The sequence below is a fragment of the Leucopleurus acutus genome (assembly GCF_964270905.1).
Source record: "Leucopleurus acutus genome assembly, chromosome: 16".
Taxonomy (NCBI): Eukaryota; Metazoa; Chordata; class Mammalia; order Artiodactyla; family Delphinidae; genus Leucopleurus; species Leucopleurus acutus.
This window is the reverse complement of record NC_139158.1, coordinates 8,297,821-8,322,850: the sequence shown is the minus strand read 5'-3', so window position 1 is coordinate 8,322,850 and position 25,030 is coordinate 8,297,821. Positions and strand designations below refer to the sequence as shown.

Below are 25,030 nucleotides of genomic sequence, written 5' to 3'. Positions count from 1 at the left end.
GTCACAGATTGATAATTAGCGTGCTAGCGAGGACACAGGGGAGCTGGCACTCTCCTGTATGTTGATGGCTGTGTGCACTGAAACCACCACTGCAGCAGGAAATTTGGCACATCCTACGGAAGTCCCGTCCACACATGTCTTCTGACCTAGGGATTCCATTTCTAGGAATTTATCTTTGGTTACATTTGCTCACGTGCAAAATGACATGTGAGCCATGCTATTGTTCGGTGAAAGCAAATGATGGCGGCAACCTGCTCATCCACTAGCAGGGGACATCAAAGAGATGATGGATGGTACCTCCACACAACAGAAAACTGGGTAAGCGGCAAAGAGAACAAGGGTGTTTTTTGTGTACAGATATGCACGGCTCTCCAAGATAAAAAAAAGTGAAACTCTCAGTGTAACCACTAAGCTACTATTTGTGTGTGAACGAAAAAAAAGAAAACCACATGTTTACTGATGCACTGTAGGCAGAGACTGTCCAAAAGGATGCACAAGGGATCAGGAATAGTGGCTGCCTCAGGGGAGTGGAAGTGGCTGGGAGAGAAGAGAGACTGACTTTTCACTGAAGGCATTGTAAACCTCCAATGCCTTCTGAATTTGGAAAAGCATGCATGTAGTGTATAAATAACAAAATAGGAAAAGAAAACAAAATGTGATAGGAAATAGAACCTGCTAGGCACCCCGACACGAAGTGTGTCCTGGGTGTTTTGGGCAGGTGTCACTGCTCCCTCTTTGCAGGTGATGAAATGGAACCAGCTCGGAGAGGTTCAGGGAGCCACCCAGCATCACCCAGCAAGGGAGTAGTGGGGCTGGGGCTAGGACCCAAGTCTGCCGTCATGCTTGGGGCAATACCTTCACCAGGAGCCAGCTGCCCAGGGCCAGTTGTTGCTGTGCCAGCCCCGGACTGTGACCTCTAGATCTGGGAAGGGGGACAATTCTAGAAACTCAGCTCTAGACACCAAGTCTGGGAGAAAGGTCGTGCCCCCTGTGGAAAGGCCCTCAGTCACGGAGCTCTGGGGAAGCCAGGCCTAGCCCTGCCAGGGGACAGCTGTGTGACCTCCAGCAAGTAATTTCCCCTCTCTGAACCTGAGCGCCTCATCCAGGTTCCCACTGAGGGGATGTAAAAGCCGTAAACGAGGTGAGACTGCGAAAGCTCCCTCCTCACAAGCAGGTTCACCCAAATAATCCAGGTCTTTCAGACTGGCCCCCGCACCTCTGGATCCCCCAAATCTCTGAGCTGTCCGGCTTCACCTCCTTCTGGGTCCACGCAACTCTAACACAAACACTCCTATTGTTTACTAAGTTCATCCGATTTTTCATCCATTCAATTTACTCCTTTGCAGGGCCTCCAAGCGTCAGCCTCGGGTGGCCAGGGCTATCCTCCTCTCACGACCCCCCCCGCGCATCCCGCACTTGCTCACGCCTCCCAGAGCACACTCGGGCCCACAGCCCTTGAGCGCCTGGGTACAGGCACTCGGACCACGCCCGCCGCCCACAAGGACCCGTGGCGCAAGCCACCGGGGGCCCTACGGCTCCACTAGACTAGACGGGCGCCCAACGCCGCTCAGCTCCAGCCTGCGATCCCCAACCCCTCAGCGCAGGCCCCTCCCCTAAACCGCCCCAGGTGCCCAATGAGCGCCGCGGCTCGGGCCGGCCCCGCCCACCCCGGGGAGCCCCGGCTTCCGATTGGTCCTCCCGGGCGCTGTGTCCCCCCCTCCTCACATGGGGCGGTGGCGGGGTGAATGAAGTGGGAGCGATTCCTCCGCCCCCGCGCTTACCTACCAGGCCCAGCGGGGCCCGCCCCTCCTGCGCCCAGTCCAGCGCCCGCCAGACCGCCGCCTGCCGCTGCCCTGGACCCTGGCGTCCGGCTCCCCCGTGCCAGGACCCCGCGTCGCGGACCCACGATGGCCAAGCGCAGCTCGCTGTTCATCCGCATCGTGGAGGGGAAGAACCTGCCCGCCAAGGACATGTGAGCGCGGCCGGAGGAGGGAACCCCAACTTTCCGGGGAGGGGCGCTGCCCCTTATGCCTGCCTGACCTTTCTGGGGTCCACACGGCCCGCCCACAAGTAGAGCAGTGGTGAGGGTGTGGCGAGTGTGGCTGCAGTGGGAGACTGGCAGGGAAATGGGGACAGTGAGATTTGCTGCGAGCACCGGACAGGGGTGACAGGGAAGGGCCGGGGTCTGGGGAGGGGGCGGGGATCCGTAAGGGGCCTTAGTGAATAGGGAGGGAGAGAACGGCCCCTCAAGAGGGGAAGGGGCTTTGATAGGACAGGAGCTGGGCGTGGGGGAGACATCGAAAAGGAGTTGTCTCCATGCACTGCCGGCGGGGGGGGGGAGCGGGGTGTGGCTGGAGGGTGTGGGGTGCCCCCCTAGAAACGAGGGGTCTTCCTCAGTAGTTCTGGAACCCTTAGTACCTGGGAGTGCACGGGAAACACCATGGGGCCCAGGGGCTGTCCTGGGGCTTCCTGCTGTGCATTTGGGAAGGGAGGGCCTGGCCTGAAGAGTGGACCTTAGGTCAGGAGGCTGGGACCGGTGCAGGATGGGGTGGCTGGGTAGTAGCTGCTCTTGTAGCCTCGGCTTCACCTGAGCCATTGCCTTTAATCCTCACAACCACCCAGCAAGGTCGTTCTCACCATTCCATTTTACAGATGTGGAGACCGAGGCTCAGAGACGTGAAACGCTGGCTCCAAGTGGCGGAGCAAGGCCTTGAGTCTAGGGCTCCTAACAAGCACTCCTAGGACCTTCCCTGGCCCCTGGCCAGGTTTGAGGAGGTTTCTGAAGCCCCCACCCTCCTCAATAGGTACCAGAGCTGAGCAGTCCAACCCCATCACTGGCTCCCTTGCACGGGCCTTAGGCAGCTCACTGTCCCCAAAGCCTCAGTTTCCCTGCTGTAAACTGGAGGTGGGAATCCCTCTCGGATAAGAGCGGTGGAAAGTACGAAGCTTGAGGGGACTGGCTGCCTAGGGGAGGGGGCGGGGACGGGGGAGCCGGAGGCAGCATATGGTCCAAAGTCTGGCAGCCTCCCCACCCCCGGGCTCCTCAGAGAGCTCCCGGATGCAGAGAGGTGGTGGACTGGGGAGTGGGGTGCAGGAGGACGGGGCAAGGGCATCTCCCTCACGCGCACAGTGGCCTCTGTGAGTTTCCCAGCACTTTCAGCGCCATGAGCAGTTCCAGTTCAAGGCCCCCTGGGCCTGAGGAGGCCTGGCTCAGCAGTTGCCATGGCAATGGGTGAGGGAGGGTGCTGGGCGGGCTGTCTCAAGGTGGGTTTCGCTGCGTGGGGGGGAGTTGGGGCGGGAGCTGGGAATGTGGTCTCTCAGGTGGGAAGGCAGATGAGCTCTGAGAAGGGTCTCGGCCTCCAGGCCCAGCATCTAAGCGCCCCCCATGCGGGCACTGGTATCTAGGTCAGCTTGGCCTCCTCTGGCTGGTGGCGCCTGGGAGGAGCAGCCCCTCCATCTGTTGCCTCCCTCCCCATCCCTGCAGCGCTGGCCCTAGTGCCTGACTCTAGGCTTTCACCAGCCTAGGGCGGTGAAACTGTGGACTCTGCCTACCTGGGAGCCATGGTGCCGGGTTCCCTGCCCAGCCCTGCCTCTGCACAGCTGAGGGACACCACCAGGTGCTTCCATCCCCAGGGGAGGGGCCCCCAAGTTCTGAGCGTTCTGCCTCCAGAATCTCTTTCCTTGCCCTGCCCTCCTGCCTCCTCACCTCCCCCTACCTCCTTTCCTCTGCCTTCCGCACAGAGGCTGGTGTGCACAGCTCTGACCGTCAACCATCTCTTAAATCCAGCTGTGAACCTCCGCCACCCCAGCCCCTCACATTTGGGCTATTGGCCTTCACAGCCCTGCTTCTGCACATGTGTGAGTCTTCTGCCTTCAAGGACTCCCCTTCAGGGTTCACTGGAAAACTCCTATTCACCCTTTAAAACCTCTTCCAAACTTCTACTCCTCTTCAGGACTTTCCCTGGTGCCCTTGGGCAGGGTTCCTTGCCCCTGCTCCATGCCTTCTGGCACTTCGGGTGAGCTGGAATTAGGACGAAGCCCTTGATAGCAATTGCTTCTTCGTGGGCTGCCTGCACCACGTGACTCTAAGGGCAGGAACCATGACTCATTCGTCTTGGCATGCCAGGTCCCTTGGGACGCCTGGTCCACAGTAGGGGAGATTCAGATGTGTCCAGGACCTTCCCATTTAATCCTCTTATTAACCCTATAACGTAGATATGCTCCATTTGTAGATGGGGAAACCGCGGCTCAGGATGGAAAGTCCTTTTCCAAGGCCACACAGCCAGTAGGGGGAGAAGTCAGGATTCAAACCCAGTCTGCTGCTGACAGGCCAACCGAGCTGGACCCAGGTTGCAAGCTTGCCGGGGGGCGCTCAGTGGGGACCAAGCCTTGCAAATGCCACGCAGAGCGTTGGCTCAGGCATGGCGGGGGTTTGGAGATCACAGGAGACCCTCCCCAAGTGCTGGAGGCATGGGGGGTGGTGAGCCTGCCCCACTGGACCTCATCAGCCCCAGCTTGTCTCCCGAGCAGCATCCCTTCCAGCTGGGACTTGCATGCTTCTGAGGACGGGGAGTTCACTTCCATCCATGGTGACCCATCTTGACTGAGGCAGTTCTGAGGAAGGGCGTCATCACACAGTGACCACTTGCCTCCCGGCCACTTCCACTCATAGGTTTTTAGTCCCCTTAAGGGCACAGAGCACAGCTGTGCACCCTATCACCAACAGCTTCCAGAGCCCACCTGTTTCTGTCATGCTTCCTCCCATCCTTGGGTGCCTGGGTCAGCCATACAGGAGCTGAGTCTCATGGTGACCAGTGACCCACTGGCTCCCACGCCCAGTGGCCCTGGGGACGGGCCCGGGGCTATTTTGGGGTTTACCCTGATCCTCCCCATTCCACAGCCTGGAGACTGCCAAGGCCCCAAATATAGAGGCCCCACAAGGAGCCAGGCTGGGCCAGCCACAGTTGGGCTCAGCCCACTCTTGACACTGCCCCCTTCCACCCCTCTGATCCAGCCCCCCAGCTCATGGCTGCCCTGCAGGTCTGTTCCTGCCTGCAGGCCTTTGCCCACCCCAGTGACCCCGCCTGCAACAGGAGCCCCAAACCTCACTGTTCAGTAGGGATTCATTCATTGAGCTGCGCAGTGGGCAGTGCCCAGTCTTAGGAGACATTTCCCATCAGTGTAAGGAGAACCTTTGGAGATGTTTGTCTCCAGTAGCTTCCTCTGCCGGAAGATCCCCTTTTGAGAAGGGAAGCTGGGCTTGGAATTCCCCAACCTCCAACATGCAAATACACTTCCTTTTTATGGATGCCAGGCCTGAAGGGCACTTCTGAAGACAGGCCGCCCCCACCCCCCCACCCCCCCACCCCCCCACCCCCCCCACCCCCGCTTCTTGCCCAACAGTGGCCCTGGGCCAGGCCGGTGCTGCCCTCAACCCCAGGAATCAATTCCCCACCAACAGAGACAGGAGGAACCAAGCGGTCTGGGTTGCCTGGCCCATTCGTTCTTTTCCAGATGGCTGGGAGCTTGAGGCCAATGGTTTTATTCGTTCATTCATTCATTCATCCAACAAACACTCAAGGGATCCTGTCAACACAGAAGTGGTCCCCACGCTCAGGTAGCTCATAGACGGGTAGGGGAGGCAGCTAGCAGTGCTGGGATGGAGGGAAACGTGCCAGGGAGGGGGCTGGCAGGGGTATGGCAGGGGAGCCCTCACTCCGGGCCTCTGGGACAGGAGAGGGCTCTTAGTGAAGGGGACTGAGGAGGGGTCTTGGGAGGAGTGGGAAGACAGTCCAGGCGGGAGGCACTGGAGGAAGCAAGTCTGAGCGGAGAGAGTGAGGGGCTGACTTGGCTGGGGGTAGGCTGTTGTGACTTGTTTCTATCTTCCCTGGCTGGGGCGGGGCGGGGTGGGGGCGCTGTGGGAGCCAGCAGGAAGGAGAAGCACCTTCCCCCCCGCCCCCCCCCCCACCCGCCCGAGCTGGAGAAGCAGCAGGCAGGGGAGCCTTGCCGCACGATCCTGCCTTTGCCTCACCAGCCCCCTCCCAGACTGAGGGTGGAGGTACTTTCCTGCCTGAGGAATCTTTGGGTCCCAGCCCAGGACCTGGTGCCTCAGCCTTGACTGTCTTTTTCCTGGGGTCGCTGGGAGCCCCTGGAGGAGGAAGGAGGGGTGCCCACGGCCGGCCCCCCCATCAGTCAGCCCCTCCCCGCCTGTCTCTTGCAGCACGGGCAGCAGTGATCCCTACTGCATCGTGAAGGTGGACCACGAGCCCATCATAAGGTACCGCCCTCGCCCCACCCCCACCCGAGGGTGAGTGAGATGGGCTGCCCCCGGGCCCGTTTGAACTCATACATCTGGCGCGCGCACGCGTGTGTGTGTGTGTGTGTGTGTGTGTGTGTGTGTGTGAAATTTGCGTGGCGAGGGCTTGGAGCATCTGATCCCCTGGAGCCCATCAGGCCCTAACAGCCTGCTGGGAGGTAAGAAAGACCCACTAGTCTTGCTAATTGCTGACCTTAACGCCCATGGAGGGATCATCTACCGTGGGCTGGGTGCTCAGGCAAGGGCCTCTCCCGACTCTGTCACTCTTTACAACCCGCAGAAGGGACAGATGATGATGACTAGTTACCACAGCCGTCACTTAGGGAATGTGGTCTCTGCCAGGCCCTGTGAGAAACCTTTTCCAGCCCGTTCAATGCTTCCAGTGAGCTCCGTACAATAGGGTCACATCCTGTTTACAGAAGAACTAACTTGTCCAGAAGGGCCGCTTCCCCTGGGCATCCCTTTCTCCATGGGCTCCATGATTCCGGCAGGGTCTTTGCTGTTTGGTCCCCTCTCTCACTCAGGCCTTTGCCTCAGAGTTCATGGCCAAAGCTCAGCTCAGCTCTTCTGCCCATCTGGGTGTCCTCTGCTGATTGAGAACCAAGGCTGCCGTACACAGTTCTTCTCACTGCAGACGCCTTTTTCCAGATTCTCTCCTGAGCATGGGCACCATGAGGGGGGAGACATGCATGCTCTGATTGTCTCAATGACAGACAGAGAAACCAAGGCCCCAGAGTTCAAGTGACCTGTCCAAGAACTGGTTGGGATGAAGGTGATCCCCTGAGCCTTCATCTGGGTCCTTGGGGAGTTGCAGCTTCCCCGCATCCACATACCCTGCTGAGCCCTATGTGATGAAGGTTCTGTCCTGGGGGGTTCGGCCAGAACTGGGTGAGGCTTTGCCCATACAGGACCTCTGTGGGTCAGGACCCAGACCTTGGCTCTCAGAGCCCCCAGGAGGACTCTGTCTCCAGAGTCAACTTGGCCATCCCCCTGCCTCTACAGTGAGTCTGTCCAGCATCAGGGGCCAGGGGGAGGCTTTGGTCCTGGCTCTGCCACTGTCCTGCTGTGTGACCTGAGGCCAGCTACTGCCAACTCTGGTCTCAGTTTCCCCCAATGGAAAATGGCCTGATAGATGCAGCCTGTGCCCCACCCAGGGCAGAGAGGAAGGTCAGGAGGGAATGATTGGTGATGGACGGTGGGTCCGGGACAGGGAGAATCATCACCTAGCAGAGCAGTTTCTCCCGGGAATGGAGGCAGCTGTGGGGAAAGGTGGGCTCAAGCCACACAGCCCCGCCTTGTCCCAGCCCGGGGCCTGCGGGCGGCCCAGGCAAGTGCTGAGGGTCCTCTCTTGCAGGACAGCCACTGTGTGGAAGACCCTGTGCCCCTTCTGGGGCGAGGAGTATCAGGTGCACCTGCTGCCCACCTTCCACTCGGTGGCTTTCTACGTCATGGACGAGGATGCCCTCAGGTGGGTGGAACCCCAGTCCTCAGCTGGGGCCCAGACCCCACCACTTGTCCCTCTCTGGCCCATTTCACTGCTGGGACTGCTGGTCACGGCATCCTCTTTACAGCCTGGAGGGAGGGGGAGCCCGGGGGGATCTGGAAGGTGCAGGGTTTGGATGTGCGGTGTCTGTGTATGTGTGTGTGGATTCCTTGTGCTCCCACCACATCACGCGTGTGCACGTGCACCGGGCTGTGTGTGCGCGGGGATGCAAGCTAGGAAACAGGCCCCTGGAGAGAAGAGCTTGGCATGTTTGTGGGCATGTGTGTCAGTCCACGTGCGGAAACATATCCCATGCCCATGAGAGGGCCTACAGAAGGGTCATGGGTCTGGCTCCGTGGGCTCCGGTAAGTGACTGGAGTGTCAGTCTCCCTGCTCCCGCCAGGGGCTCCGACCTGTGTGGGAGGGGGTCCTGGGCTCCGCACCGAGCCCCGCCCAGTTCTGGCTCCCTCTCCACCCTCCAGCCGGGACGACGTCATCGGGAAGGTCTGCCTTACCAGGGACACCCTGGCTACTCACCCTAAGGGTAAGATCCCGGGAGGGAGCCCACTCTTTTTCCTCCCCTGGCCTCCCTTCCCTGGCCCCCCACTTGTCTGCCTAGTCCCCGGCCCATCCTCCACTATGAGACCCTTCTTCTGGGCTCCTTCAGGCCCCCATGCTCAGGAAAAGCCATTTCTACCCTCCCCAGAAGGGCCTGTGGCCCTCTCCAACTCCTGCACCCCGGCCTCTGTGCCCCATTCTCCCCACCCTCAGTTGGGACCACATCCCCCCAGGGCAAAGAGGGGCTGCTAGTGGTGGAATCTGAGGCCTCTGCAGGCAGAGGAAGGGGCCTCTTTGTGCTGCATGGCCCAGGTGTGGGAACCCCTCCTCCCAATCTGGCTGGCTCTGTACCCCACGGGGTCCCCTCAGCCTGGGTCCTAGTGTCCTAAGTCTGAGGGGTCGGCCTGGAGCGGGGCCAGGCTGGAGAGCGCCTTGGAGGATTCTGGGGATGCGGACATTGTTTGGAGGGGTCAGCCCTGCCTTAGCCTCACCGTGTGACGTGGTGCTGCCTCCTCTGGACTGAGTCCCCATCTGCCAATGAAGATTCAGACCAGGAGCTCTGAGATGCTTCAGACTCTGCTGCCGGAGCCCCTGTGACTCTCAAGGGGCCTTCCCGGCACACACCTGCTCCTGTCCATGAGGCTGGGGCAGGCCTGGGGGCAGGGGCGTCTGCTGACTCACGGAGCCTCTTGGCCCCTGCCAGGCCTGAGGCCCGTCCTGCCTGTGGCCCCAGCCAGCCCCTTGGGGGCCAGTGGCCCTAATGATGCCATTGCCTCGTCGCACCCCCATCTGGGCTTAGGCCTTCCTCCCAGCACCCCTGGGCGAGAGCCACTCTCCCCCTGTTTTGAGATGAGGAAACTGAGGCAGAGAGGCCGATCCCAGGATGGGTCAGGGTCAGGGCCACCAAATGCAGCGTGGCCCAAGGGTGAGGACTTGGACTTTGACCCAGGCTCTTCTAACCACTGTTGTTCAGCTTCTGAACCTCAGTTTCCCCATCTGTCACTGGGGACAGCAGCCCCTGCCTCGTGGGAGCTTGACAGGCTTCCGAGGGGCCTGTGCAGGGGCCCGTGGTGCCTGGAGGGGCTGAGAGAGAAGGGCCAGCGCCCTGGCTGAGCCGCGGCCCCTCAGGTTTCAGTGGATGGGCCCATCTGACGGAGGTCGACCCTGATGAGGAGGTGCAGGGCGAGATCCACCTGCGGCTGGAAGTGGTGCTGGGGACCCAGGCCTGCCGGCTGCGCTGCTCTGTGCTGGAGGCCAGGTGAGCCCTGGGAGACCAGGCAGTGGGCCCCACAAAACTAGAGAAACCCGGGCTTCCCTGGTGGCGCAGTGGTTGAGAGTCCGCCTGCCGACGCAGGGGACGCGGGTTCGTGCCCCGGTCCGGGAAGATCCCACATGCCGCGGAGCAGCTGGGCCCGTGAGCCGTGCTGCTGAGCCTGCGCGTCCAGAGCCTGTGCTCCGCAACAGGAGAGGCCACGGCAGTGAGAGGCCCGCATACCGCAAACAAACAAACAAACAAACAAAACAACTAGAGAAATCCACTGTGGACGCTGGGCCTCCTCTTCCCCGAGTCCGCCTCCTGACCCCATGCCTCCTCCCTGGACAGCGGGCTCTTGGGCACATGGGGGCAGCTTCTCTGACCTGAAGGCGTTTCCCAGGTGACCCCACTCAGGAGGCTGTGTCTCTTAGGGGAAGGGATGATGTTCTAATGCTGGAAATTCAGGCATCCTAGAGCAGTGGGGGTGATGGGTGACAGGGGACCCTGAACCCTGATCATACAGCCCCAGTGCCAAGACTGGGCTTCCCTGGCTTTATCTTCAATATGAACTTGGCCCCACTTGTGAGGTGGGTGGGGGGGGGGTTGGAAGGAGTTGCTGAAAACCTCCAGATGGGAGGGGCGGGGTTCTCTCCAGGAGCGACAGCGACTTGGATGGGAAGATGGGCCTGTCACCTGTGACAGGGAACCCCCCACCCCTAGCAGGGTATTTTTAGCTGCAGGCCCCACTCCCACCTGGGCCTGAGTGTGAGTCACATACACTCCATGAGAAGCACCTTCCTGTCTGGCTCCAACTCACCCCCACCGGCTGCTTGCCTGGCTCTGGGGTGGGAGCAGGCGGTGGCCCCCAGCCTCCGCCTGCGTCCCTTGGAGGCGCCACCTGTGGAGGAGCCGCGGGGTGGCTGGCCACGCTGGGAGGAAGACCTCCCTCCTGAACATGAGGCCTGCGGCTCCACCGGCTTTATTTTCTGTCCTGGGGCGGGTATGTGGAAGAGGCAGGGCCAGCTGGAAAAGGTTTGGCCTTGGGCAGAATCACAGTCACGTCCCTCACGCTCTGTCATCCTCGCGGGCCATCCACGCCTCTGCTCACCCACTTCCTCCTTCCTCAGCCTCGCCCGGGCCAGGCTCTCTGTAACCCGCATGCTCACACGCTCACGCACACTCGCACACACGCACACACGTGCACACACGCTGCCCAGACTGTCGGGGACACGACGGCTGGGCCAGCCCGGCCTCCTCTTAGCAAGTGCCTGGGTGGGAGAGGAGGGCAGTGGTCAGTCAGCCCTCTGTCTGGCGTGTGAGGGCACTCGTCCCCCAGGCTCCTTGGCTCCAACCCCCATAAGGAGCTGCCTTCGTGGCAGAAACAGAACATTTCCTCCTCATCTTTCTGGGCAGATTCTCAAGGCGAAACTCTGGAATTTTATTAGACAGTTCTGAGGAGGAAAGAAAAGCAGTCACGAGAGGCATAAAATGGAAAAGACGGAAAAGAGCAGAAAATAATATTTCCAGGGAGGGGAATGGGGCTGGGCTTTGAGTTTCTTCCAGAGGGTTCTAAGCTGGGGGCACCGCGGCCAGCCTTGGGCTTCCTAAAGGACCGTTTGTGGAGAGAGGGCAGGATGGTGGTCGGGGCCGCCCACCAAGGCCTCCCTCAAGTAAGGGGGGTATTGTGGGGACAGGCCTTCTAGAAGCCCATCATCTCAATTCAAGGGATTATCTTCTCCATTTTACTGATGCGGAAACGGAGCCTCAGGGAGGTGGCCCTTGCCCTGGAAAGGGGGAGGGGGAGGGGGGGCGCCCCTGGCCCGGGCTGACCCAGGGCTGAGCCTGCCTTGCCTGCCCCGCCCGCCAGAGGAGGTGCAGCGGCCGACCTGCAGCGGCCGAGTCAGAAGGAGCCTTGGAGGACGCCCCCACCCCAGGGGTCCATGGGGTGACCATGGTGGGAACGGCTGGAAGGCTGACAGCCACCCAGCTGGCCAGGCCCAGGATGAGCCCAGGCCTTTCCAGCCCGGCGTGGGGTTACCCCACAGTGGCGGGGTGTTAGCCCAGGGGACGCTTGGTGACAAGTGGATGCTCTCCTCCCTCGCAGGGACCTAGCCCCCAAGGACCGGAATGGTGCATCTGACCCCTTTGTCCGAGTGCGCTACAACGGCCGGACGCAGGAGACCTCGGTGAGGAGGCTGGGGGACCGGGAGGGGGCAGGGGGGTTTTCACCATCACCTGGGAGGTCAGGTTGGGCCTGCAGTCTTACAGAGGAGGCTCAGAAAAGCGGGACCACCTCTCCGAGAGTGCACGGTGGGTCCAAGCCCTTCTGGTGCCAGCTCCTGTGGCCTCAGCCGCCTTTCACTCCTGGCCCAGATGGGCCAAGACAGCCCACCTGCGGTTAATCTGCAAAGTCCAACAGCTGCCCACGCGACTTTTCTCACCTCTGGGGAACAGCCAGGGTGGTGAGCTCAGTCCTGAGCGGGGAGGATGTCGAGACCGGGGTTCTCAGTGCAACCTGCTACCATTTTGCTGTGTGGCCTTGGGCAAGTGCCTTACCCACTCTGGGCCTCAATTTCCCCACTTGAGAACCGAGTAGGGGTTTGGACAGGAAGTTTTTACCTCTGCTATTTCGGGGCCTCTGCCCGGACCGAGGAGAAGAAGCTGCATCAGGACCCCTGCGGGGAAGGTGCGGTGTGGGGGGGTCTGTCCTTGGGCCTGGGGAGCCGCATGGCATCAGCCCTGCCCCCGCTGACCCCTTTCTGGGCAGATCGTGAAGAAGTCACGCTACCCACGCTGGAATGAGACGTTTGAATTCGAGCTGGAAGAGGGGGCGGCGGAGGCGCTGTGTGTGGAGGCCTGGGACTGGGACCTTGTCAGCCGCAATGACTTCCTGGGCAAAGTGAGCACCCTGCCCCTTCAGGCCACACCCGCCCGGCCTCCCTCCCGGCCATCCTGTCCGGCCATCCCCAGGAGGCCCGGGACTCCCCAGAGCCAGCCACTGGCGCTCAGGGACCCTCGGAAGGTACCCCCTCTTAAAAGAACAGTAGTTGGCAAGGAAGAGACCTGAGGATCCCAGCCCCAGGATGTCCCCCGACCCATAACGCCTCTGCCCCACCCCCAGGTGGTGTTCAATGTCCAGAGACTCCGGGCGGCCCAGCAGGAGGAGGGCTGGTTCCGGCTGCAGCCCGACCAGTCCAAGAGTCGGCGAGAAGAGTGAGTGCCCGTGGCTCGGTGGCAGGGTTGGCAGGGCTGGCGGGCTCTGGGCCCCAGGAGGCAGAGCGTTGGCGCCAGCAGGGAGACAGGTGTGCTGGTAACGGGTGGGTGATGCCGCCCCAGGTTTCTTGTGGCCCTCGCCCACCAGGCCAGCATCCTTCTCCATCTCGCCGGATCCCGCCTCTTCCCTCTTTCTCACAGTCCTGGACTCAGCCCTGCCCTCAGAGCTCCAAGGCAATACACGTCTCCTGCCTTCTGTCTTCTGGCAGATTCTAGAACAAGCCTTCAGATACCTTCCCTTTAAGGGTTTCTCTGCAGACCTTACTTAGCCCAGTGTTCAAGTCCCCAGAGCTCTGAGGCAGTGTCCCTGAGCCATAGCTCCTCCCAATTTTCCAGGAATAGGATTACCAGATAAAATACAGGATATTCAGTAAAACTGAATTTCAGATAAACCTTGAATAATTTTTTAGCGTATGTCCATCCAATATCTGAGACAAACTTATATTACAAATACTCAATTTATTGGAGTGTCTTGTATTTTTATTTTGGTAAATCTGGCAGCCTTATCAAGGGAGCCCTCTGGCCTCTTTGCCCACTACTTAGCCCGGAAGTGGAGGACCAGCAGTGTCCCCCCCCTCGGATGCTTCAGCTCTGTCTCTCCACAGGAGGCCCCAGGCCCCCCCATCCCCACCCTCAGCAGGGCAGGGGCTGGGCACACGCCTGTGTCCAGCTCCAAGGCATTTCCACAGAACCAGCCACGGCAGACTTGATGGCTTCTAGAAGCCACGTGTCACTTAGCCGTGCTGTGCTGCGGGTAGCGGGGGGCCGTAGAGACTGTCAAGCCTTGGTCATCAGCCTCCCCTAGAAGGGTCAGAGCAAGGGAGCTTGGAAGTTAGGTCTGATGTGGCCAGGTGCTTACCCTGTTTGAGCTTCAGTTTCCCCTGGCAGGTTGTTTTGAAGCTTGGGGATCTGATTTGCTTCCAGTGTAAAATATATACATGCGGGAGCTATTTTCTGGGAGTTGACAGGCTCAAGGCTGGAGAGTCCACATGGGTGAAGCCTAGAGTACACAGGAGTCTAGAGGTGGCGGGGAGCCAGGCCTTGAAGACGGATGGAGGATGGAGGCAGGAAAAGCTTTCCAAACGGAGAGAACAGCCTGGGCAGAAGATGGGAGGGGAGGCAGTGTAGGGAACCACGGTGGAGGGCACGCACGGAGAGACCGCAGGGAAAACGGAGGCAGTGGGGAAGGGGGCACGGCCCCGGGCAGCCTGGGTCCCTGGTGGAGAGGTCACAGGCTGCCCGTTCCAGGGGCAACCTGGGCTCCTTGCAGCTGGAGGTGCGGCTGCGGGACGAGATGGTGCTGCCCTCCGGCTGCTACCAGCCCCTGGTGCAGCTGCTCTGCCATGAGGTGAAGCTGGGCACCCAGGTGAGCGGGCCCCTGGGGGAAGGTGGGAGGGTCCAGGGACAGTACGTGTGTCCTCCCTGTCCTTCTAAACCCACTCTGAAGAGCAGAGACCTGAGTTGTCAGGATGGTAAGGCACCAGCCAGTGCCCAGGGCCCCTCCGTCCCTTGGGAAAGTGCCCCCCCTTCCCCATGGTCCTCTGCGGTCCTCAGAGTGAAGGGTTTGGCTTCCCCTGTGCGTCCTGCAGCTGCACCTCTCCTTGCTGCCTCCCGCAGAGCCCAGGGCAGCTGATCCTACTCATCGAGGAGACGACAAGCACGGAATGCCGCCAGGACGTGGCCACCACCCTGCTCAAGCTTTTCCTGGGGCAGGGACTGGCCAAAGACTTCCTGGACCTGCTCTTTCAGCTAGAGCTGGGTCGCACCAGTGAGGCCTGGGAGGGAGTGGCCGGTCTGAGGGCATGGTGGGGGACCAGAGCCCAGGACTCCAGGGATGCTGGGAGGAGAGAAACCTCAAAGTCCTCCTGTAGGAGGCTGATGGGTCCGATTAAGGAGGGAGAAGGGTCAGATTAGGAGGCAAAAGAAAGAGCAAAAGGCAGAGGTGGGGTGCTGGGTTGGGAGGTGGCCAGGAGGCTCTTTACTGAGCATCCAGCACAGAGCCCCCAGCCCCAAGGTCCTCCATCCTCCTCCCCAAAGCCTTGTCCCTCTGCCAACCCCCTACCCTTGGGGACCTCTGCTCGTAGGTGAGGCCAACACCCTGTTTCGAAGCAATTCTCTGGCCTCCAAGTCCATGGAGTCTTTTCTGAAGGTGAGTTTGCATAGTATATTGTTTTTGTTTTATAGATGAGGAGACTGAGGTTCAGAGAGGCTAAGAGACAGAGTTGAAACTTAAACTTGACTCTTCTGTCTCCCGTCCAGGGCCCTTTAAGGATAAGAATTTCATTCACTCATTCACTCATTCACTCATTCATTCATTCATTCATTCATGTAGCTGCAGTTTGTTGAGCCACCTTCCCCTGTGTGCCTGGCTCTATCCTGGGTGGATAGATGCCCGAGGTGGCTGGGAGGCCAGCTGCGAGGAAGATAGCGGGCAGCAGGAGGTGGGAGATGGGACCAATGCGGCTCGCGGTGGCCCCCAGGTGGCTGGAATGCGGTATCTGCACGGCGTCCTGGGCCCCATCATTGACAGGGTGTTTGAGGAGAAGAAGTACGTGGAGCTGGACCCCAGCAAGGTGGAGGTCAAGGATGTAGGGTGAGGCCAGGGGTGATCCCTGAAGGCGCGGTGGGGGGGGGGGTGCGGGGAGTCAGGCCCTTTCTTCAAGTGTGTGTTTAAGTGCTCTTTCTGCCTGGTCTACCTTTCGTCCGCACTGCCCACCTGGGCGTGGTCTCTGTGTCCCTGTCTTGGCTGATGTCTTTCTACGCCTGTGTCTCCGGGTGCCCCTGTCCGAGTCATGAGTGCAAGCGCTGACGTCGACCTTTCTGCGGGTCTGCCCCGGGCTCACTCAGGTGCTCCGGGTTGCACCGCCCGCAGACCGAAGCTGAAGTGCTGGAGCAGAGCGCGCAGACGCTGCGCGCCCACTTGGGGACGCTGTTGAGCTCGCTCAGTCGCTCGGTTCGCGCATGCCCTGCCGTGGTCCGCGCCACCTTCCGCCAGCTCTTCCGGCGCGTGCGCGAGCGCTTCCCCAGCGCCCAGGACGAGGTGCGCTCGCTGCCGGTGGGACTGGGCGGAGGGGAGAAAGTGGGGGGAAAAGAAGTGGTGGAGCCCCAAGATGTGGTAGGAAGGGCCTGATGGTTAGAAGCCGAGGGCGGGGCTGGGGCCCGGGGTGGGAAGTTGATGCGGAGTTGTGGGGACAGCGCCAAAGGGAAAGGGGCTGTCAGAGCCCAGGCTTAGGGGAGTCCAGCCCCCAACGCTCGCTCACCCCTCCAGAACGTGCCCTTCATCGCCGTCACCAGCTTCCTGTGCCTGCGCTTCATCTCTCCTGCCATCATGGCGCCCAAGCTCTTCCACCTGCGGGAGCGGCACGCGGACGCCCGCACCAGCCGCACCCTGCTCCTGCTGGCCAAGGTCCGGGACTGTGGACGCTGGCGGGAGGTGCTTAGCTGGCTGCTGAATAGGGGTCCTTGCCTGGACTGCCGTGTGTTCCTCATTGGCTCGAGGAAAGCCTTGTGGCAGGCCACGGTACCCTCATGTGACACTGCGCTTCACAGTCTACAGAGCTTTCTCATGGTCACCCAGTCTCATGGATAAGGGAACAGGTCCACAGCAGGAGGTCGCCCAAGGCCTCACAGCCTGTCAGGGGTGAACTGGAGTCTTCTAACCCCCAGATCTACTCACTCCCAGACTGCACTTATGTGTTTGGCACCAGGTTGGGGCCAGGGTACCCAGTGGAGCAGAATCTGTTGTTAAATCTGCAGAGGAAGGTCACCAGGTTGGGCCCAAGTGGTCTCAACTGTAAGTCCCCGAAAGGTCTCAAGCTGTGATCGTTCACCCCTGACCCCCAGTGGGGATAGAGTAGGCCCGTGAGCAGAGCCTGGGCCATCTCAACCTCCGTGTCTACAGTGGGAGTAGTACAGACTGGGTGGGGGTGGGGGGAGCGGCAGTGGCCCGGCCTCTGACCCAGCAGAGCCTGGCCTTTCTTGCTGTCAACCCCCAGGCGGTCCAGAATGTGGGCAACATGGACACACCAGCTTCCAGGGCTAAGGAGGCTTGGATGGAACCGCTGCAGCCCACGGTGCGCCAGGGCGTGGCCCAGCTGAAGGACTTCATCACCAAGTTGGTAGACATCCAGGAGAAAGAGGGTGAGCGCTTCCCCGTGCGGCCCCGCCCTCACCCGCCGATCACGTTTGCCCCGCCCCCGTCCCATGGCCTCGCCCCCCCCCCCCCCCCCCGTCCCATGGCCTCGCCCCCTTCAGTGCCTCTCGCAGCTCCACCCACAACCTGCTGTTGAAGTTTGCTCCGCCCCAGTCCCCGGCCTCGGTCCGCCCTTCCTTCCCCTCCATTGGGCTCACCTGTCACCTTCCCTCCCTGGCCTACAGAGCTGGACCTGCAGCGGGCCCTGAGCTTGCAGGCGCCGCTGGTGAAGGAGGGGCCGCTCTTCATACACAGGACCAAGGGCAAGGGCCCCCTCATGTCTTCCTCCTTTAAGAAGCTCCACTTCTCCCTCACCACGGAGGCCCTCAGCTTTGCCAAGACACCCAGCTCCAAGGTGGGTAAGGAAGGATGAGGGCAAGCAGCACTCTGAGGGGTTATAACACCCTGGAGGCACCTTTCGCTTCCTCGGAGCCCATCCCAGGGTCCACCGGGATCAGAAGAAAGCCAGACAGATGCAGGCTCCTGGTGTCAGCCACAAGGTCACTTAAGACCCGTGAGAAAGAAGGTCCTCTGTTCAGGGGGTCCTGGTGTGGGCAGCGGCTGCAGTGTCTAGCCCTGGCTTCTAGGTCAGGTGCATGAGGAAGATGGGGCACTGGGAGCTCAGGGAAGCAGAGAGGGGCTGAGAGGCGTCCTGGGTTCCTGCCCTGTGCACCTAGGGGAAGTGTGTCAACCTCTCTGAGCCTTGGTGTCTTGGCCTGTAAATTGGAGATAATGGTTCCTACTTACCAGGTTGTTGAGAATTAGATGAGATGAGCTCTCTAAGGGTCCAGAGCCTGGCACAGAGCAGGATCTAGACCAGTGGTATTACTGAAGACACTACGTCCCCTGGGCTGGCCTCTCCTGAGCACTTTGCTCCCAAAAAGGGCTGAGCGCATACTTCCTGAATGGACCTGTTGACCCCCTAGCAGGGCCAACCTAACCCCCAGTCAGCCAGGATCTGGGGGAAGGTCTCCAGGGATGCCCAACCAGCCCTGTGCGGTTTGGGGTGGGGGCAGAGGGAGTGAAGGAGCTCAGGTGGCCCCTCAGCCCAGGCCTCCCACTTTCCAGCTTCTTTCGCTCTGGGCAGCTGCCCGGCCCTCGGGTTCCCTGGGCAAAGCCTGGCTACCCACCCTGCTCTGGGCCCCTTTCCGCTCCTAGGCACGGAGCTGTGCCATCCTCTGGGCACCCCCGTGTATCCCCCTGTGCAGCACCGCCCGCACTACTGCCTCGTTTCTGCCTCATCTCCAGCAGACACCCCAGTACACGCAGCACATCCTCCTCTGGACTGTCCCTTCTATCCTTTGGGAAGCCCCACCCAGAGACAGCTCAGACATGGGTCCTCAGGGCTCCCCTCCAGGTTTCCCCACTCCTCCCAAGAGATGGCACTGCCCCTCTCTGCTTGTCCCTGAGGCCAGCAGGGGTGGTGAGCTTGGATGCCTGAGGGCCGTGGGGACTGGTCCTTCGGATGCTGAAGGGCGCTGGTGACTTCCCGAAGCAAGGAGAACAGCGTCTGGGCGCTGGCAGCGTAGTTCAGCTTTAGCAGGTTGGGAGTCCCTCAGGGTCATGGACGTTTTAGGTCCAGAGCTTCTGTCTGTCCCATTTGTATCTCATCAAATTCGATGACAGCAGGAGTGGGGCAGGGTCTGGCAGGTGGGATGTGACCTTTAGGGCCTGCGAGAACAAAGGTGAGTTGGGAAAATAAGTGCAAAGGCACAGGGCCTGGTCCACAGCAGGCAGTGCTCTCCAGCCCCGGAAAGCTGCGTTTCCTGGCCCTTTGCTAAAGCTCAGACCTCCCAGGACTGCTGGGAGCCCACAGAGGCCAGGCACATGTGTCTGCGCTCTGTCCTGGCTGAGGTCACTCTCAGAGTAGGCTCCTGGGAGGGCAGGCACTCTGGATCCCCAACACCAACCCCTGATGCTGCAGAAGGGGAGACTGAGGCCCAGAGATAGGAAGTGGAGTGACCCCGGCTAGGACCCTGAGCCTCCTCTCCCCTGTTCCCCCTCTCGCCCAGAAAAGCACCCTCATCAAGCTTGCCCACATCCGGGCAGCAGAAAAGGTGGAGGAGAAGAGCTTCGGCAGCCCCCACGTCATGCAGGTCATCTATACGGACGACGCGGGCAGGTCCCAGACCGCCTACCTGCAGTGCAAGGTGTGGGCCAGGCCGAGGGGGCACCTGCAAATAGGGGTACTGTGGGAGAATGCCTGGGTGGGCTGGAATGAGGATCGAGTGAGCCTCCCACCCCTTGTCGGCCGTGTCAGGCACAGCAGGGGTGTGAAATCTGACGTGAGTGCGGCGTGTGTGTCTCCTGGGGGCTGGGTGCCTGGGAGGCCGTGCCCATGTCTCTGCGTGGCCCTGCTTTGGCACCCGCACGTAGGTCTGGGTGTGGTCCGGTGCGTGGACTGGCGTGTCCCCACGTCTTGAAGCTTCACATTGTGCATGTTTTTGGCAACTGTATTTCCAAGTATCTGAGTTGCTGCTTGTGTGTTTCTGTGTGTGTGTGTGTGTGTGTGTGTGTGTGTGTGTGTGTGTGTGTGTATCTACACATAACAGTCACACACTTATGCGAGTGTGTGGCTCTGGGTGCACACTCTCAAGTCCCTTTCTCCTCTGTTCACGTATTAATCCATTCATTTACTCATTCATTCATTCATTCATTCACTCACTCATTCATTCATTCATTCATCTAAAAAATATTTATTGAGCACCTTCTGGGTTCCAGGCACTATTCTAAATGGTGGGGTTACGGTGGCAGACAAAACAGCGTCCTTGCCCTCGTGGAGCTTCCATCCCAGGGGAGAAGATGGACCCATAAATAAATATTTAAAATGTCAAACGGGAACCAGTGGAGACTGAGAGACGGGGAAAGGACAGAGTGAGGGTGTAGCAGAAGCGGTGCTCAGGGAGGACCTCTGATAGGCAGCACCGGAGCAGGGACATTGAGCAAGGAGGAGGGTGAAGTGGGAGGGGGCGTGCTTTGTTCCCCCGAGTGACTGTCCTGGGCGCACGGGTGGGAGGTCACAGACCCATCCCACGGGCCCCACCTCTAAGGACTCCCTGTTGGGTCAGTCTAGAGCCACAGGGAAAAAGTGGTGACAGCAGAGCCACCACATATAGTTGGCAGGTTGTGGATTGCCCACGGGCATGGCCGAGGGGGCCAGTGGTGGCTGAAATCCAGCCCACACTCTGCTCACCAAGCCATGTGCCAGCTGCGGGCTGCATCCGTCTGGAGAAAGGGCAGCCTTTCCTAATTCACCCAAAGCTGCCGAGCGGGCTCACAGGGACTGTGTAGTCCTGAGAGACAGGACAGCTTCAAGGATGGAGAGCTTCCTGGAGGAGGTGACCTCTTATCAGTGCCCACCCCCCACGCCCCCTGTAGTGTGTGAACGAGCTGAACCAGTGGCTGTCTGCACTGCGGAAGGTCAGCATCAACAACACCGGCCTGCTAGGCTCCTACCACCCTGGAGTCTTCCGCGGGGACAAGTGGAGCTGCTGCCACCAGAGGGACAAGACAGGTGGGATGGAGGCCAGGGCCCCATGGCACTGCGTCTGTCCCCGAAAGGCCCCTGGAGCCCCGCCTCGCTGGCCTGGCGGGGAGCTACCTGGGCACCTGTGGGCACTCACCTGAGGCCAACCAGGCCCCGCAGGTGCTCTGGGCAGAAAGGGTCCTGTGACCAGGTGGTTTGGGAAATGCCACTTGATGTGTGTGATGCATGTGGGTACCTCAGAGGCCCTGGAGGAGGCCTGAAAATGAGTTAGAATCCCATACCTGACACCATGTAGCCCAGCACTTCCCAAATTCCTTTGCCAGGGACCACTTTTCTGGCCCAGTGAATGAGCTTCTTGCAGAACCAGTGTTCCAAGGAACACACTTTAGGAATTCCTTGCTAATGAGGGCTGAAGACAGCCCCCTAATTTGCATATTTCCATACTGGAGCTGTGAGTTGGGGGCACCCTGGGCCTTGGGCACTGGAGGGATGGCAGAGAGAAACTTCTCCTAGAACTTTCAGTGATGATGGAAATGGTGTGTATCTGTACTGTCCAATACTGTGCACGTGCCGGGCCTGAACATGTGGTTATTGAGCACTGGTGATGTAGCTAGTGCAGCCAAGGAACTGAGTTTTGAATTTATTTTAATTTCAATTAATTTAAATATGAATTGCCTCATGTGGCTAGTGGCTACCCTCTTGGACAGTAAAGTTCTAGAATGCTCAAGATCTTCCTTCCTTATCCCTATCTGCTTTACAAAATTTTTTTAAAATAAATTTATTTATTTTTGGCTGCGTCGGGTCTTCGTTGCTGCACGCAGGCTTTCTCTAGCTGCGGCGAGCTCTTCGTTGCGTTGCGCGGGCTTCTCACTGCGGTGGCTCCTCTTGTTGTGGAGCACGGGCTCTAGGTGCGCGGGCTTCAGTCGTTGTGGCACACGGGCTCAGTAGTTGTGGCGCACGGGCTTCGTTGCCCCACAGCATGTGGGATCTTCCCGGACCAGGGCTCGAACCCGTGTCCCCTGCATTGGCAGGCGGATGCTTAACCACCGTGCCACCAGGGAAGTCCCCTTTGCTTTACAAAATTCTTGCACCCCAGTCACAGAGGAGACTCAGCACTTGGAGCCCCTGGCCTGCAGGCCAGGCTGACCCTCGAGCCCGGTGGGGTCCAGGCCCTCAGAAGCTGGCCCACCTGCTGTAGCCCAGCCCTGGCTCTGAGGTTGAGCAGTGGCAGCTTGTCACGAGGGCGTCCCTGGCTGGTTGACCTGACCTGCAGCCTCTGGCTGTAGCCTTGTGACAGTAACCCTTGTCATCGGTGCAGTGGGGCTCCCCAGGGCGCTACGAGGCAGGGCTGGGCAGCCGTATTTTGTGGAGCAGGAGACCGAGGCTTAGCAAACGCAGGCGTCTCTGCCAAGGTTGTAAAGCAGCACGTGGCAGGGCCGGCTCATTCCAAGGCACAAAACCCCGGCTCCCCTCACCATGATCTCACAGTTCCAGGCTGCTCCCTGCTTCCTTCCAGGCAGGAATCTTCCAGAAAGTGGTCCAGCTCCCTAAGTTGTATTCTGCACAACTCCCACATCCTGCAGTCACGGCTCAGGAGCTGAACCCGAGAGAGATGAGGGGCTGCCCCCTGGAAGTGTGGGGAGCCACAGGCAGGCCCTGGGCCAGACTTCCCAGCTGTGCCCCCAGCCCAGCTCCGCCCTGGGGGCCCCTGAGTGCGTCCCTTGCCCTCTCTAGGCCTCGGTTTCCCCATCTGCATTCCAGGAAGTTGGACATAAGCGCTCACAGTGCCTGCCTGTAACTCTGTCCTCTCTCTGCCCCCAGATCTGGGTTGCGACAAGACGCGGTCCCGGGTGACCCTGCAGGAGTGGAATGACCCTCTCGACCACGACCTGGAGGCTCAGCTCATCTACCGGCACCTGCTGGGCGTAGAGGCCACGCTGCGGTGAGGAGGCCTGTGCAGGGGCAGCGAGTCCCACGCGGCAGAGCCTGGGAAGCCCCGGGGGATGTGCTGGGGGGTGCTGGAGCCGGGATTCGGGCTCAGGGCCCCTCCGCAGTGGCTGGTCTCTTCCCTCGTAATCAGGCTCTGCCCCTTCCTGCCTGTGGCAGCCACACCGGAGGGCATCTGGATCTCTGCAGCATGAGGCTGGCTCATCTTAGGTTGAAGGTGGAAGCCCAGGGTCAGGCTGTAGCTATTCCGTGCCCCCGGCTGGCCCGGCCCCCTCATCTGCCCAGCCCTCCCTTGGTGCCCTCAGAGCACCAGCATTGCCCTCAGCCAACTCACTTAATTCAGTGGTTCTCAGCCCTGGCTCCAGCTTAGCGAACACAGAACGCTTTTTAAAAACAGGATGCCTGGGCCCTACCCCACTGACTCAGAATCTCTGGTCGGGTGCGGGTTCAGCACAGGGATATTTTAAAGCCATCGCTTCCTGAGAGCACTGCTTCCCGGAGTCTGTTCGAAAGGGGGCAGTTTTCTCTCCCACACCCCTGCCCCCGGGGCCTGGAGGGGCGCCGCGCATCCTCCTTGCCTCCTCCCCAGCTCTCCTAGGGTTTGTCTCCTGTGGCTACTGTAGCGTATTACCATACGCTTGGTGGCCTAAACAACACAGGCTTATCCTCGTACAGTAAGAGCGGAAGAAGCACGTGAGCAGAGGGGTCAGGGGTCAGACGACCCTCTAGGGCCTAGGAGGCAGCTGACGAGGAGGAGTTTGATCTGTTTTATCCAGAATAGATCAGGGAGATGGTCAAGGCGCCGAGCCAGCAGAGTTCCTAAATAAGGAGCTTCAAGCACAGGGTCCGCGAGGCTGCCCACCATCCCTCCGAGTAAGCGCACAGGATTGTACCTGAGCGACCCCGGGACCTTTGGTGAACCCCGGGTAGGAGCCGTGCTTAAAATGTCCCTGTCTCCTGTTCCCATAAGAATGAAACTCATTCTGTGGCCAGGTAACACGAGGGGATTTTCAGGCCCCGCTTGCATCTCTCCCCAAGGGCCCTCTGAAAAGGAAGTGACACGGTTCAAGCTTGGTTTCCAAAGTGCCTTCTGCTGATCCACCTTTGCTGAGGTGGAGGATTGGGGGGGGACCAGAGGAGGAGGCTGGACGGCGGAAGCGGGAGGCGACCGGGGGCCGAGACCTGGGTCCACACTTTTTCCTGTACATTGAAGCAGCCCCCTGCCCCCAGGAGCCCCCTCCAGCTCAGGAGGCCCACCCTGGGTCACCCAGCCTTCTGGGCGAGGGCACCAGAAGCCCTCACATCCTGTCCTCACCCACAGGGAGAAGCACCGACAGCTGAGTGCGGACCCAGAGGCAGGCCCTGTGCTCACGGGTCCCGGAGGAGGTAGGTGCTTCCCACCTGAGCCCCCTGTCGGGGATGGTGGGTGGGGCCTCCCTCCCAGGGGCCCTCCGGCCTTCCAGACAGGCGCGACCCTACCTGCTCTGCCCTCATCCTGCATCTGCCTCCAGCCCCCGAGGACCCAGTGGCCCAGCTGCTCCAGGTACTGCAGGACCTCCGGGAGGCCCATAGGTCCAGCCCAGCTGGCTCCCCCCCCTTGGAGCCCAGCCGCGTCCTGGAGCTGCAGACATGAGGCCGCCCCGCACGATGCGCTGAGCCCCGCCAGGTGCTGGGAGACCCCCGTGCACTCTCAGCTTTTCACCTCGGTCCCTCTCACTGGGGTGCACGGCCTGGGTCTCTCCTGGGCTGAGTGAGCTGGGGGAGCCAGGGGGTCCGGAAATCCAGAGCTGATACGGTTTTGGCCCGTCATCACCCACCTGACATCTCCAGGGGACTTCGGGGGTTCCTGCTCCTCTGTGAGGCCTGGCTGCTCCCCGCCAACCCCACAGCCATCACTGCCACTAGCCCAGACTCCCCAGGGTCCCTCCTCTCCTGCCCAGGGTGGACCCAGCTAGAAAGCCCCCTCTAGGGTGGTCCACACCCAGATGGACTGATGCTTCTTGGACCCAGAGAGGCAGGAGGGAGGCCTGGACCTCAGCACCCCCTTTGCTCCTGGCCACCACCACCCCTGCTCCCCTCGTGGCCACAGCTGTGCTCCCTGGGAGAGCATCGCGACGCTCTGTTGCCCACAATAAACCTGCCATGACTGTGGAGGCTCTGGGATCTCGAGATGGGGGTCAGCTGCGGGTGGGGGTGGCCAAGCACCGGGCCGCCAGCACAGTCTCTGCGCATCCCCACTGCCCCTGCTCTGTTTCCCCCCGTCCTGGGGACTTGCTTTCTCCTCCCACCTGCTGTCCCTGCCACACCCCTGGGTCCCACTCATCCGTCTCCCACAGGCTACAGAGCCTGATGTGTCTCACCAGCTGGCCCCTCCTGGCAGCCCCCAAACAGGCCCTTCCTCCAAGTGTCCTGAAGACTGCAAGTGGGGGCAGGTTCAGAACCTCAAACCACATGGCCTGGCCCTGGCAGTGGCCCTTACGCCAGCCCCCTCGTCCCAAGCAAGGCTTCCTCTGGTCATC

General features: G+C 60.5%; 1 protein-coding gene across 2 annotated transcripts; it reads left to right on the top strand.

Annotated features, from left to right (window-relative positions):
- Positions 1 to 1,907: 1,907 nt before the first annotated feature.
- On the top strand, positions 1,908 to 24,662 carry RASA4B (RAS p21 protein activator 4B; the record flags this gene model as incomplete). Of its 2 annotated transcripts, XM_082858028.1 has the most annotated exons (21): positions 1,908 to 1,972; positions 6,221 to 6,277; positions 7,671 to 7,784; positions 8,282 to 8,343; positions 9,486 to 9,615; positions 11,717 to 11,798; positions 12,380 to 12,511; positions 12,734 to 12,825; positions 14,134 to 14,251; positions 14,503 to 14,653; positions 14,970 to 15,034; positions 15,366 to 15,478; positions 15,733 to 15,925; positions 16,154 to 16,291; positions 16,881 to 17,025; positions 17,263 to 17,432; positions 19,090 to 19,227; positions 20,456 to 20,591; positions 22,386 to 22,506; positions 23,833 to 23,897; positions 24,023 to 24,250. In XM_082858028.1, the coding sequence occupies 21 exons, from the start codon at positions 1,908 to 1,910 to the stop codon at positions 24,142 to 24,144; spliced, it is 2,409 nt and encodes an 802-aa protein (XP_082714154.1). In that variant the 3' UTR covers positions 24,145 to 24,250. The 2 variants fall into 2 exon arrangements, with proteins under 2 accessions (XP_082714154.1, XP_082714153.1); XM_082858027.1 differs by having other exon boundaries at positions 23,833 to 24,662.
- Positions 24,663 to 25,030: the final 368 nt, after the last annotated feature.